This window comes from Erinaceus europaeus, chromosome 2 (genome assembly GCF_950295315.1).
Source record: "Erinaceus europaeus chromosome 2, mEriEur2.1, whole genome shotgun sequence".
In the NCBI taxonomy this organism is placed as follows: domain Eukaryota; kingdom Metazoa; phylum Chordata; class Mammalia; order Eulipotyphla; family Erinaceidae; genus Erinaceus; species Erinaceus europaeus.
The window spans coordinates 178,014,803-178,028,630 of NC_080163.1; the positions used below are offsets into that span (position 1 = coordinate 178,014,803).

General features: G+C 46.8%; 1 protein-coding gene across 4 annotated transcripts; it reads right to left on the minus strand.

Annotated features, from left to right (window-relative positions):
* Positions 1–924: 924 nt before the first annotated feature.
* On the minus strand, positions 925–13,596 carry C2H19orf12 (chromosome 2 C19orf12 homolog). 4 transcript variants are annotated; one of them, XM_060185638.1, is made up of 5 exons: positions 13,448–13,550; positions 11,302–11,385; positions 7,746–7,838; positions 6,092–6,261; positions 925–1,890 (listed from the first exon to the last, which is right to left on the minus strand). In XM_060185638.1, exons 3-5 carry the CDS (start codon positions 7,802–7,804, stop codon positions 1,625–1,627), a joined length of 495 nt encoding a protein of 164 aa, XP_060041621.1. In that variant the 5' UTR covers positions 7,805–7,838; positions 11,302–11,385; positions 13,448–13,550; the 3' UTR covers positions 925–1,624. The 4 variants fall into 4 exon arrangements, with proteins under 4 accessions (XP_060041621.1, XP_060041622.1, XP_007539513.1 ...); XM_060185639.1 differs by lacking the exon at positions 7,746–7,838; XM_007539451.3 differs by lacking the exons at positions 7,746–7,838; positions 11,302–11,385 and having other exon boundaries at positions 13,448–13,596.
* Between the last annotated feature and the right edge of the window lie 232 nt (positions 13,597–13,828).

The following is a 13,828-nucleotide window of genomic DNA, read 5'->3' on the forward strand; positions in this document are numbered from 1 at the left end:
GTCTTCCCCTCCTCTCTCCATTTCTCTTTGTCCTAACCAACAGTGATGACATCGGCAACAATAATAACTACAACAATAGAACAACAAGGGCAACAAAAGGGAATGTAAAAATAAATAAATAAATGGGGGAAAGGTCCAAGAGGTGGTGCAGTGGATAAAGCACTGAACTCTGCAACATGAGGTCCTAAGTTTAATCCCCGGCAGCACATGTACCAGAGTGATGTCTGGTTCTTTCTCTCTCCTCCTATCTTTCTCACTAATAAATAAGTAAATAAATAAATAAAACCTTTAAAAAATAAATAAAATGGGAGAAGGCCTGCCCTGACTTTAGATGTTTTTGGTCAAGGGTTCACAAAAGGGACTTACTTAGTCTGCAGGAAGAACAGGAATGATCAGTTCAACAAAAAAGTTCCCACTCAGTTTTCCAGAGTTTTCCCCAGCCTCAGCCCTCAGCAACTCAAGCAGTCGAAGTGACTTCATCAATAGCAGGACCGTGGCCTATGCTATAGGCAGCTAGATGAAGAGCCACGTCTCTGAGATAAGAGGTTTGATCTTCCCTTAGCCCTGTGGGCTTTAATCCACCTGAAGTTTTTTTTTTTTTTTTTTTGAAGTTTTCTTTACACACAGGAGTTTCCTGAACAGAAGCACTCCAAACCAAAGCCCAAGGAAGCCTCGCTGCTTCCCATCCATTGAAAAAACCTTAAGTTCCTGCTGTGCCTGAGGACATCCCATTGCTGGTGGAGGTGGCTGGGGGTGAGTGCTCAAACAGGCAGCACAGGGAAACTAAGACAGCTGGGCAGGAAGGTTGCTGCTAATGGAAGTGGGGGGGGGGGGCTTTCTTTAATTCCTCAAAGCTACAAATCTAGTACATTCCACTTCACTCCATGTGCATGACCCTGAGTGTGAAAGATGCTTTACACCAAATACATGGGAAAACATTTATTGCAATTTGATGACACTTCCTCCAGTTGTGGTTCAGAAGCAGACTGAATACAGTACTAGGAGGGTTATAGTGTAGAGGCATATCTCAGAGACAGTTTATGATCCTGTCACTTCAGAGGAAGCTATGTTTTTTGGCAAAGATGTTGGATTCAAAAAACACAACTCAAAAAACTACTCTAACCTCAGACAAAGGGACATGAACGCCAGGGAGGGTGAGCTGGTGGGAGAGGAACCTGAGTACATTGGATAGTTCTCCTCCATGAGGCCACTCAGAAGCCCCTAGGTGGGGAGGGGGTGCAATCAAGAGGTAAACATGATGCCAGTGAAGGCAGGCACCAGCTCTTCAGTCCCCAGGTCCCCGGGGAGACACAATCCTGTAACAGGTTCTCAAGACAGTCACCTTCATGAAGTAACAGGGCCGACACTACAGCTTTCCTCTACACTCCAGCTTGGGCGAGAGTAGATTTGGAAAATTGGAGAGACCTGCAATAGGCCTTCTTTTCCACCAGCTCATCCACCCACATTAGTGCACAGAACACAACTGCATGATTCCCAAACATGATCCAGCACAGCAGCAGCTCCAGCAAGAGAACGTGCTGAAACATAAGGTCACCCTTTGATGGCATGGGACTCCCCCATCACCTTCCGAGTGAGGAGAACCCCATTTCCCAATAGCAGCAGCCTAGTCGTCGTACCGAATCTCAGCCTGCAGCTCCCTGCTGACATAGTTCACCAGCATGGCCAGCAGCTGCTGCTGCAGGAGCTCACTGCCCATGACCAGTGTGGTCAGCTGCACGGCGTCTGTCCAGTCCAGATGCCGGACAATGGCAGTGGCTTCATTAAAAAGCTTCTGCTGCTCCGTGGGTGGCAGCTCCATTATGATCTGAGGAATCGGCTTAAACTGTCCACTCGTCATCCAGGCACCTAGTAGACCCCCAACAGCACCCCCTAGAAAACAGGGAACGTTCAATTAGAAGGGCCCTTAGTGAAGGTTCGTGCTGAGAGCAAGTCCACTAGTATGATAAGTGAGAGTAATCCCGAGTGGTCAGAACACGCTCAGCTGCAAGCCTGCTCCAGCAGGCAGCACAAGGGCAGAGGTTTATGTGCATTTGGCTCCAATAATTAGCACTGGAACATGTCCTTCCCTAAGCTCCACAGATGCCACACAAAACATGAGAGCTGTGCTAAGTCAAATTCCCCTCAAGAGCTGAAGCTCTCCCAGACTTCCCACAAACACCATTCTTATCACAAAGGATAAAGTTAGGAGCAAATGCTTTTTTTATTATTTATTTATTTTTTTAGTGGAAACAGCTCAGTGGTGAGTCAGCCTGTATTTTCTCTATCAAGTGGCTAATATGCTCTTTGTCCCTGAACTTTGGAAATTTCCAGTGAAATCACATGGATAAAGGACCCCAGGGACAGATAAGCTTTTCTCTTGCAGCAGTAATTGTTCATATGAACCTTGCAAAACTGGATGATGAAAAATAACATTCAATGTACTCAGCATTTTCTCTTACTGCTGCTCCTTTAGAGGACCGTAAACATTATTTTTTTACATATAAATTTGTGGGCAAAGTTATGACACAATACTTTGGTGGGACCTGAAGACCTTGTACCAGTGGAAAGTTTGATCAAACAAGGATAGGTGCACTCTCCTACAGGCAACTGTTGTAGAGTAAGGGTCTCAGATCTCTGTGTCTTTGGGGGCCAGGCTGATAACAGAAAGAAGTAAAGTGGGCTAAGTGGTGACGTATATATCCGGAGATCTGCATCTCTAGCTAAAGGGCCAAGAATTACCCCCTTGCCAGCCAGTTGCTGCCCTAAGGGATGGCAGATGCCCTCTTTTAAAACATTCCATGATTTTAAAATAGCATCAGCTACATTAGAGGTGTATTTCTTTGTTTATTCAGTCAGCATCAGGGCTTCACCACACTGGGCTATGCTTTTTCATACAGACACACAGAGACAGAGGCAGGAGGAGAAAATGAACGATACCACAGTATGAAGCTCCCTCTGATGCAGTGGGGGCTGGGCTGGAACCTGGGTGTGCACTCTCCAGGTGAATTATCCTGCTAGCCCATAATCCGAGATTTTTTTCCTTTTAAATATGTCATCTTTTAAAAAAATATTTTATTAATTTATTAATGAGAAAGATAGAAGGAGAGAGAGAGAGAGCCAGACATTAGTCTAGTACATGTGCTATTAGGGATTGAACCCAGAATCTCCTGCTTGAGAGTCCAGTGCTTTATCCACTGTGCCACCTCCTGGACCACATAATCCGAGATTTTAAAGCTACAGCCCAACAGGATTTGGTGACTCTCTTGTAAAGAACAGAATGTGGAAAGGGAGGCAGTAACTTGATAGGGGAGGGGCTTGACATATACAACTTTATTCAGAGGACTAAGGGAAGGGTACTGAACAAGATCAAGCTTCCTGTGGTATTTTTATCTTGTTTATTTATTATTGGTTAGAGACAGAGAAACTGAGGGGGAGAGGAGAGACAGAGAGAGGGAAAGAGACAGAGAGACACCTGCACCCCTGCTTCACCATTTATGAAGCTTTCCTCCTGCAGGTGGTGACCAGATGTGCTCAAACCTGGGTCTTTGCGCACTATAATGTGTGCACTTAACCAGGTATGCCACCGCTTGGCCCCAGCTTCTTGTGGTATTCTTTCCAAAGAGCCACAATCTGTCTCATCATCATGTGTTTCATCATGAGGAAGACATCAGGGAAAACACAAACTGAGACATTCTGTAAAATACCTGACAGTTCTCAGAACTAGGAAGACTGATAAAATAAGCAAAATCTAAGAAATTATTACAGACCAGGGAAGACTATGGGGATGTAAAGACTATGGGGATGTGAAGACGCAATGTGGTGTCTTGAGTTGTATCGGAAAGATCACAAATGCAAAAAAACAAGTGAAATTTGAATGGGAATTTGGAGAATTGTTTTAACCTATCAGTGTTTTCCGCTCCTTTCTTCCTTCTTTCTCTCCCTCCCTCTCTTCCCTCCTTTTTTCTCCTTTACTGCTTTCTTTTGACACAATGGTAGAAAGAATAAGAGAAACCACAGAATGGAAGCTACCTTCAGTCTGGTGAAGGCTGGACTCAAACCCGGGCCTCACATACAGGAAAAAGCAGCAGTGTTGCGTTTTTTAGCTTTGACAAATGTTCCACGGTAGAATAAAATGTTAATGTTCTGGATTCAGTGAGGGAACTAGAGGAATTCTCTGTACTATCTTTGCAACTTCTCTTTAAATCTTAACATGTTACAAAGTAAAATGTTTATGTGAAATTATGCACCATGGATCAAGGAGCCCCACTCACAGGCTGGACTTGGCTGGCAGGTGGTCAAACCTGTTCCCTCACGGCAAGCACATACCCCTCCTCTGTTACCAAGACCCAATCAGCCTGAGATGCTGGAGGCAGAACTTGGCCACCGAACAGGCTTTCCTCTCAGCTCTAAAAGAAAGGTGTATTCTCAGGAGAAAATCAGTAATTTACAAATTTTACTGAATTTGGCCCAATGACACCAGTGAAACACTTAGCATGGACAAGAGTTGTGCTCGTCTGCACTAAACCTTTATGAGAACATCAATACTTGATTTAGAGCAGCACTTAATACAAAAAATATTGCCAGAAATATCGACCAGCAAATTACTAACTCTTGGAGAAGGGAAAATTCCATTGTTTTCTGGTTAAAATGATGTCCCTACTTATGACCAGGGGGTGCACGTTGCAAATCTTCTTAGGTTCTCTGCAGAGATCCTATTCTCTACTAGCTCTCATTCAATCTGAGTAAGATGAGTAAGTTATGTGTTCCCAAAATGGCCTGGGGCACTGCTACATGATAAATGGCCCTAGCAAGCCCTTCTCCGATAGGATGGGACAGTAGATAGGAGAGGACAGAGATAAGAATGTCTCCTCCCTTCCTGGCTACTTCCTGGATGACAAAATGCTAGAGTGAGGACTAATTCAGACTTTCGAAGGAAATGAACAGGAAGCCATGCCACAGAGTCAAGTAGCAGAGCCCATGCAGGCAGTCACCCCTCCTATCTATATTCATGTGAAGACCAAGTCACTTAGGGTTTCTCTAATCTGAGTATCTCTACTCTGCGGAGCACAGGCTGGCCCTTGTTACAGGGTTCATCAAAGGATGGCCTATCTGGTCTCTCCCCAAGTCAGGCCCGAAAGATGCCAGCTCTCTGGCTCCACCCTTGGCCATAGTCCAAGGATGGTATGGTAGGTTTTCCAGGGTCTGGGACACAGAAGTCATCTAAGTCTCCAAAGGAAGCAACTTCATCCTAACTTTAAGGAATGACAGAATTAGCCAAATGTTCATTCCTTGCCAGAACCTGGTTCTCAGACAGAATCAGCTGGCAAAACAAGCAGCAGAGCTAATCACTTGAGGAGTTAGTTTGTTGCAATTTCTGTATAGGGCTGCTCCTTGTCATAATGGAAAAGCTCTCCTGAGAGTGCTGGCTTCTGCACCCAAGGCCAGAAAGCATCCGCTTCTAGCATGTGCTCAGTAAACTTTACCTCCTCCCTAGCACTTTTTTTTTTTTCCATCAGGGTTGTCACTGGGGCTCGGTGCTGGCACTATGAATCTACCACTCCCAGTGGCCATTTTTTCATTTTCTTTCTATTTTATTTGATAGGAAAAACAGAAATTGGGGGAGGAGAGAATGAGGGGGACACAGAGAGAGAAAGATACCGCAGAATTGCTTCTCCACTCATGAAACACTCTACTGCAGTGAAGCATCCCCCTGGGTTAAGTCTGTCCCCAGCCCCTTTGGCTCTTTTTCTAACCACCAGGATGACAAGAGAAGAAGGAATCAACAAGGGAACCCAAAACCTCTAGATATTTTAAGACTCTAGTACACATTGCTGGGGCAAAGATACACCCTAGGTGCACATGACACAGATGTCATTTGTAAAAGTGCCCTGCAATTCTGAGATGGTCACAGGGAAACATGGATTCTTAACAGGGCAAATTATGTACCCAAGCTCTTTTCACAGAATCCACTGTTAACAATATCCTCATCCAGGGCCTGTGGAACCACCTGATGAGAGAGGTCTCTGTGCTGTGAGTTGCATTTATAGGACACTCATGAGATGGGCTGATTCTACGGGGGACTTGTACTTACCGACGGCTAGTCCTGGTGGGCCACCAACCAAACCACCAACAAAGGCGGCGGTCCCTGTGACCAAGGCGCCTTTTGTGGAGTGCCTGATGGCTGCCTTTACTTTGCTCTTCTCGGATACAGAGCAGAGCAGCTTCATCATGTCTCCCAACATGATAGGCATCTTGTCGGATCTTGAAGGAAGAATTTCAAAGGGAGAGTTTTAATGAGTCTAAGAAGAGTTTCACCTGAATGTTACTTTTCCATGACTTCTGAGGAGGTGGCCCCATTTTCAGTAGAGAAAAACAGCTCTGCTGTGTGCATGACAGACAGCAGTCAATCGTGTGACAAGTCCAACTATTACAGACTGCACAGGGCAGGAATTAGTTAATAAGCAAAGAGGATCTGCAAAGTGAGTGAAAGGTCATCTTTGCCTCTGATTTATGCCTGGCAGCAACCCCACCCAGCACAAGTTCAAGTTCATCACAGGGGGAGGGAGAGGCAGTCTGAACGCCAGTGGCCTTTCCTCTGGCTCAGGCATCCTGAAAGCACAAAGCCTGGCAGAGGGTTGCCATATCCAGCCTTGCGTCCTGTGTGTGACAGGGCATCTGAGCTCATGCTGAGACAAAGAAGGGCAAAGGACGGACGGGGCTCTGCAACCACAATGGCCATGTGTGACCCCGAGCAGAGTAAGTGATTAACTGGTCAGCTGGTAAGATGGGGATAAACCACTGACAGGCTGGATTCCTGTCAGGTGTACATAGATAGGTGCATAGGATAGTACCTGGTGCAGTCTGTAACAGGCATGCTGTCTCTACGTGAACACTGATAACTAACACACATCACTGGTTTCTAAGGTCAGTCAAGCTCTATGCCCAAGACATTGAAGGCAGGAAGAGAAGAAAACAATCAGAATAAAAGAAATAAACAAATGCCAAGGTTTTACACACACACACACACACACACACACACACACACACACACGTGTGCGCAAGGGTTTGCATAGATAGGCAGATAGACCTTTGCAACAATGACCTTTCACAAAATTTTCTGGGGTCAGGAAACTGCCATACTGGTGGGAAAATGGCCAGTAAGGGTTGGGGTGGGGGGACAGGATAAGCTATTTCCCCAAGGGCTGATGGAGATGAAACACCAAACCTCAGTAGGGCTAAAAAGTAAAATCTACCAAAACTTGGTAGGGGTAAAAAGTAAAATCAAGGGAGTTGGATGGTAGCACAGTGGGTAAAGCGCAGGTGGAGCAGAGTACAAGGACCGGTGTAAGGATCCCGGTTCGAGCCTCCGGCTCCCCACCTACAGGGGAGTCGCTTCACAGGCGGTGAAGCAGGTTTGCAGATGTCTATCCTTCTCTCCCCCTCTCTGTCTTCCCCTCCTCTCTCCATTTCTCTCTGTCCTATCCAACAACAACGACATCAGTAACAATAATAATAACTACAACAATAAAAACAGGGACAACAAAAAGGGAATAAATAAATATTAGAAAAAGAAAAAAGAAAAATCAAAGTGGCCACGAGCTAAGCTTTACCTTCAGTGGAATGCAAGGAAACTTCATTTCTCACCAATAGCCCCCCCATTAAAGATTGATTTATTAGTAAGAGAGAGAACATCAGAGCATATATTTCTTGCATATGCAGAATCAAACTCAAGACCTCATACTTACAAGTCCTGCTCTCTACCACCTCCTGGACCCAACATTTCCCTTTCATTCAAAGCTGACATTTTCTTTTCTTTCCTTTAGCTAGAGACAGAGAAGCAGAGAGAAAGAGGAAAAGAAATCACAACCTGAAGCTTCCTTCCAAACAGTAGGGTAGGGGCTTGAACCTGGATCATGCACAGGACAAAGCAGCACACAATTCATGTGAACTCTTTTGCCAGCCCAAAGCTAACGCTTTCAAATGGTCACTAAAGAAACTTGATGAAGGAAATTTGGGACAGACTATATTGCTAAATGTCATTTGGTCAAATGAGACTTTATTCTTATGCCATGGACATTAGTATTCGTGGTTTAATACTGGTTTACCAGATAATAAGATTACAGGAGAATAGTTCACTGCATCTACCACCAAAGTTCTGTTAACTCCCTTTCTCCCACGATAACTACCATGGTTTTCACACAGTCTTAAAGGCAGTTTGACTACCTTATTACTCTTTCTTTGCAACTTCATGTGTTACATTTCTCTACATTCCACATATAAGTGAAACCATCCAGGACTGGTCTTTCACCTCCTTATTTATTCCACTAAGCATAATTATCATTATGAGGGCTTTTGTTGTTTTGCTTTGACCTAAATATAATTCAGGAATGGTCTCTAATGTAAAATTAACCTCCCAATTGTGGGAGAGAATTCTGAGCCCTTACATCAAAGCGGAGGGCCTTTAATTTAATCAGTCAGGCTCTCACACTATCTCTGCAGCCTGAACAAAAGGTAATACACACACACACACACACACACACACACACATATATGCTGTGGGGCCTGTGGTGGCGCATCTGGTTAAGTGCTCATGTTACACTGTGCAATGACCCAGGTTAAAGCCCCTAGTCCCCACTTGCAGGGGGGAAAGCTTTGCAAGTGATGAAGCAGGGCTGCAGGTGTCTCTCTGTCTCTCTCTGTATCTATCTCACCCTTCTCTCTCAGTTTCTGTCTGTTTCGATCCAATAAAGATAAAAATTAAATTAAATTAAAAAATATATATCCTATGCCCTGACCCCTATAGATTTGCCACGCCTCCCCCGTTTCACTCTTGCTATTCCTGAGATCAGTGCTTCTCCTGAGTGAACAGAAGTCACTGAAGATCTTGCTAAATAAAGACAGTCCCAGCAGCCCCAACATGCCCCAAGTAGTCTTCTAATCTCACTTCAAACAGTCAGACTTTTTGGGGACTGGACAGTGGCACACACACAAAGCACAAGGACCTGAGCAAGAATCCTGGTTTGAGCCCACACTCCCTACCTGTGGCGGGTGTGTGTGTGTGTGTGTGTGTGTGTGTGTGTGTGTCACTTCACAAGTGATGAAGCAGGTCTGGTCTCTCCGTCTTCCCCTCCCTCCTCTCTCAATTTCTCTCTGTCCTGCCCAGTAAAATGGAAAAAAATGGCCACCAGGAGTAGTGAATTTGTAGTGCAGGTACCAAGCCCCAGCAATAATCCTGGAGGGGAAAAAGAAAAAAAAAGAAAAAGAAAAAGAAAGACTCTTTTAAAAGAGTATGAATCAAGACATATGATGGTGGGAAGCAGGTGGTGACATACCCAGTTGAGTGCACATGTTACTATGTGCAAGTACCTGGGTTTGAGCCCCTGCTCTCCACCTACAGGGGGTTGGGGGGGAGAGAAGCTTCAAGAGCAGTGAAACAGTGCTGCAGGTGTCTTTCTTTCCCATTCCCTCTTTATCTACTCCTCATCTCTCAAAATTTATATCCTACCAGATATGATGGATTCGTAGTGCTGGTACTGAGCCCTGGTGACAGCAAAAAAAAAAAAAAAAAGTCATGTGATGTGGCTGCCCAAGAGGTGGCACAGTGCACAGGGTGTTGGACTTTAAAGGTCCTGGGTTCAGGGAATTTTTTTTTTTTTTTTTAACCAGCACATTAGAGCACTGCGTTGCTCAGCTTTGGTTTATGGTGGTGGTGGGGACTGAACCTCAGACCTCAGAGGCTCAGGCATGAAAGTCATTTGCATAACCACTACATTGTCTCCTCAGCCCCCTGATGTCAATTAGGCATTGCATGTGCCAGAGTGATGCTCTCGTTTGCTTCTCTTCCTCTGCTGTGTTATTAAATAATAATAAAAGACACATAATGTATTACTCAGTCCTCATACAGAGAAATTGCAAAAAAGCATCCCCCCAGATGTCTCTGCTTCATCAGGTCAGAGGGGAGAGATGCTGGAGGGGAGTGGGCCCTTAAGGGCTACCCAAGGGACTAGAGCTCTTAAGCCTGTACCCACTCTGACTCCTAGGTGTCCTGGATGTGCCAAACACCTCCTCGCTGCCAGGCTCATCGTGAAGACAAAAGCAAATGCCACCTCATCCTCCCTGGAAGAGAGAACCCCACACTACTCTTTTAGAGGTCAAGACTTATCTACATATAGCACAGTAACACATGACAGAAACTGCTCAGAGATGTGTGTGTGTGTGGTATGTGGGGGGGGGGGGAGGGAAGAGCTGGAGGGAAACCTCCCAATTTACCAAGGGTCTCTGCAGGCAAAGAAAATAAGTAATTTTATTGCAGATACATATTAAGATGTGCAAAGGAATTAGTTTCATGATAAACTTTTTTGAAAAGCTAAAAATACTGGACTATATCTAATCACCCTCTAACTTAGCTCAGGTTTATATCCAACCTTTTCTCTTTCTGTCAATTACACCAGAAAAAAGGGAGGCAATGCTCTGGTCCCAGGAAAGTCCCTCTGGAAATTGCAGTGAGCTTCTTATAGCTGGGGACACAAAGAGCCCCAAGTCTTGGCATGTTTGTTACACAAGGCTGGCTTCTAGGGCAATTCCTCTGCCCAGACACCACTCCTAAAGTAGGCTTTCTTCAGAACTATGAATCTGTACTTTCTTTTTTAGAGAGATGCAGAGAGACACACACACACAGAGAAACACCAGAGCACTGCTCAGCTCTGGCTTATGGTGGCGCAGGGGATTGAACCTAGGACTTTGGAGCCTCAGGCAAGAGAGTCTGTTTGCATAATCACTATGCTATCTCCCCTGCCCAGAATCTGTCCTTTCAAACAGTTCCTGCAAGAAACCACATGTAAACAAGGTAGGAAACAGATACAGAACCAACACACACACACACATACACACACACTCCTATAAATAAATAAATAAATAAATAAACACCCTGCTTCCAAGCTGCTCTAAATGACTTTAAGTTGAAAGCTACAGGTGCTAATGAAACATCATGGTGAAAATGCGACTTCCAACCTCTACTTAGCCCAGTAATGCCTGCACAAGGCACAAGCCCAGGGCTCTGCAGAACTAAAGGGCCAGCAGGTGCCATGGTGTTTGGAAGGGCAGAGGGAGGAAGTAAACCAATTCCAGCTGGGTTCAATAGTTCTCCACTGCGGTAGAGAAGTGGTACTGTAGCAGACTTGATCAAAGGAAAAGCTGGTTTGATTTTCTTGCAAGAATAATTTGAAAAGTTTGGACATCAGTAGACTCCCGTGAATGAAAAGGTTGTAGCCCCAACTCCTAAGACCTTGCTAATAAGCTCACCTTGGGACTTGACTTCTCCAGGCTTGCCAGACTGAGAAAGGAAGCCAGCCCTGTCTCCTTCTCCCACTCCCAGGCTGTCTCTGTCTGCAATTAAAAGTGGATGGGAAGGAGGCAGGCAGGCAGGCAGTACTCTGATGGGGACAAACTTTAGAAGGGTGGGAATGCCTCCCTCCCCCAGAGACACACAATGCCCCCATATTACACCTATTTTGGAATCAGTTTTGTCCACAAAAACCATCTACCAGCCACAGGCAAGGCAAATGCCAACTTGAAGCCCAGGTTTCATGCAAGCACACAATCTAGTCTGGGTTGCAGCAGGGGAAGGGAGATGAGCCTGCCCCTAGGAAGGCAGCCTGGCTGTCTGAGATGGACCATCTTGTGAGAGGAAGCAAGAGAGAGCGTCAGAGCTAACAGATACCTCCATGCACCAGTTCTTTTTGTTCTTTAGAGAAAGGAGAAAAGCAGAGCCTTGTAATAGTCAGTCAAGTGATCTTCAAGTAGTTTCTTCTTCCCTGGTTGATTTACAAAGCTCCCCTATGAGTCTGAGTCTTGTGAACTTTGTCTTCCCACCTCTCTATGTACCAGGGCAAACCTTGTAGGTGGATCCCATAAGTAAAGCGACTAGGATTAACCCAAAACTTTTCCATTCTTTTCATGAGTTGGTTGCCAATATTTTAACATCAGGAGATTTCTTTTAAATCCCAAACACCTGATTTGTCTTCAAAAACCAGAAAAAGCAAGTCACACTGAGTCGTACTACTTCCTATAGTAACCTATGCCACAGCGGGAACAGGTGCAGCCCTCATAAGGTCCTGTGAATGCACGATAACTATGATGGGGGGTGGTGGAAGGCTCGGTGATTTGCACATACCATGTATAGGTTAAAAGGTATACACTGGGAGCCAGGCGGTAGTGCAGCGGGTTAAGCGCAGGTGGTGCAAAGCACAAGGACCAGCGTAAGGATCCGGGTTCGAGCCCCCAGCTCCCCACCTACAGGAGAGTCACTTCACAGGCGGTGAAGCAGGTCTGCAGGTGTCTTTCTCTCCCCTTTTCTGTCTTCCCCTCCTCTATTACTCTCTGTCCTATCATATCCAACGACACCAATAACAACAACAATAACTACAACAATAAAACAAGGACAACAAAAGGGAATAAATAAATAAATAAATAAATAAGGTATACCCTGGAGGCCGGAAGGTAGCGCACCAGATTAAACGCACATGGCGCTAAGCGCAAGGACCTGCCCAAGGATCCTGGTTTGACCCCCTGGCTCCCCACCTACAGGGGGTCGCTTGTGAAGAGGTGAAGCAGGTCTGCAGGTGTCTATCTTCCTCTCCCCCTCTCTGTCTTCCCCTCCTCTCTCCATTTCTTTCTGTCCTATCAAACAACAGTAGAAAAAAGATGGCCTTCAGTAGTGGATTCCTAGTGCAGGCACCAAGCCTCAGCGATAACTCTGGAGGCAAAAAAAGGAAGAAAAAAAAGAAAAAGGAAAAAGAAAGAAAGAGGAAAAAAGAAAGTATACCCTCTCCAACCTTATGATTTCGTAAAGTTTTGTCAAACCACCAATAGAAAGTAAAATGATAACATTTAAGATAACAATAAAAAAAGAAAGGCTCGAGAAACTACCAGGCCCCACCAAAACGAATCTTCCCTAAGCCATGAACATCACTTTGGGACCGTCCTTCCCTCCCCCTCCCTTCCTTCCTTACACTTATTTATTCATGAGAGAGAACCAGAGCGTCCCTGTCCCTCTGGCATACATGCGACGCCAGGCATGGACTCCGGCTGTAGACATCACTGACTCCTGCGCTGCACCAGCTCCCAGCCCAGCCCGCACCCTCATCACGTCTAGACCCATTTCCCACAGGACGAGGCCAGGTGTGCTGACCCAGAGCAGGATCTGCAGACCCCCAGTTACTCCCCCGGGGTACACACAGCCCACCCCCAGCCACAGCAGAGGCGCACCCCTAGCAGGCAGGGTCCTGCCCGCCAGCTGTCAGCTGCTCCACAGCTGGATGACCGACTTCTCCCGGCCAGGGCTGCTCCACGTGGCCAAGTGCCCAGAGACCCGCCCGCCCCGCGCCGTGAGGGTCGCGCGCAGAGACCCCGGCTCGCTCACCCTCCCCCCGCCCCCGGGCTCGCTTACCAGGCGGGCGACCCCGCGCGCGTGGGGTCAGAAGCCGCGCCCGGCAGCCGGCACCCGCGCCTGCGCCCGCCGGGGAAGCCCAGGCCGCTGCTGGCCCGACGCCCCGGAGGCCCAGCCCCGCCCGCCAGGGGTCTCCAGGCCCGGCCGCGCCCCCAGCGCAAGCCCCGCCTTCCCTCCTTCCGGCGCGGCCGCGTGGGGCCTTCCGGGCGCCGCTGCGCTAAACGCGGGCCAGCCCCGAGCCGGTGCGTCGCCGGTGGCGGGACGCGGTAGGGATGGGGACACTGCGGGGCTGTGTCCCCGAGGCCCTGCCCTCACCCCAATCCACACCTGTTTTAGGAAGGGCGTTGGTTCCCTTGAGCCTCCTCAAACCCGGGGAGACAC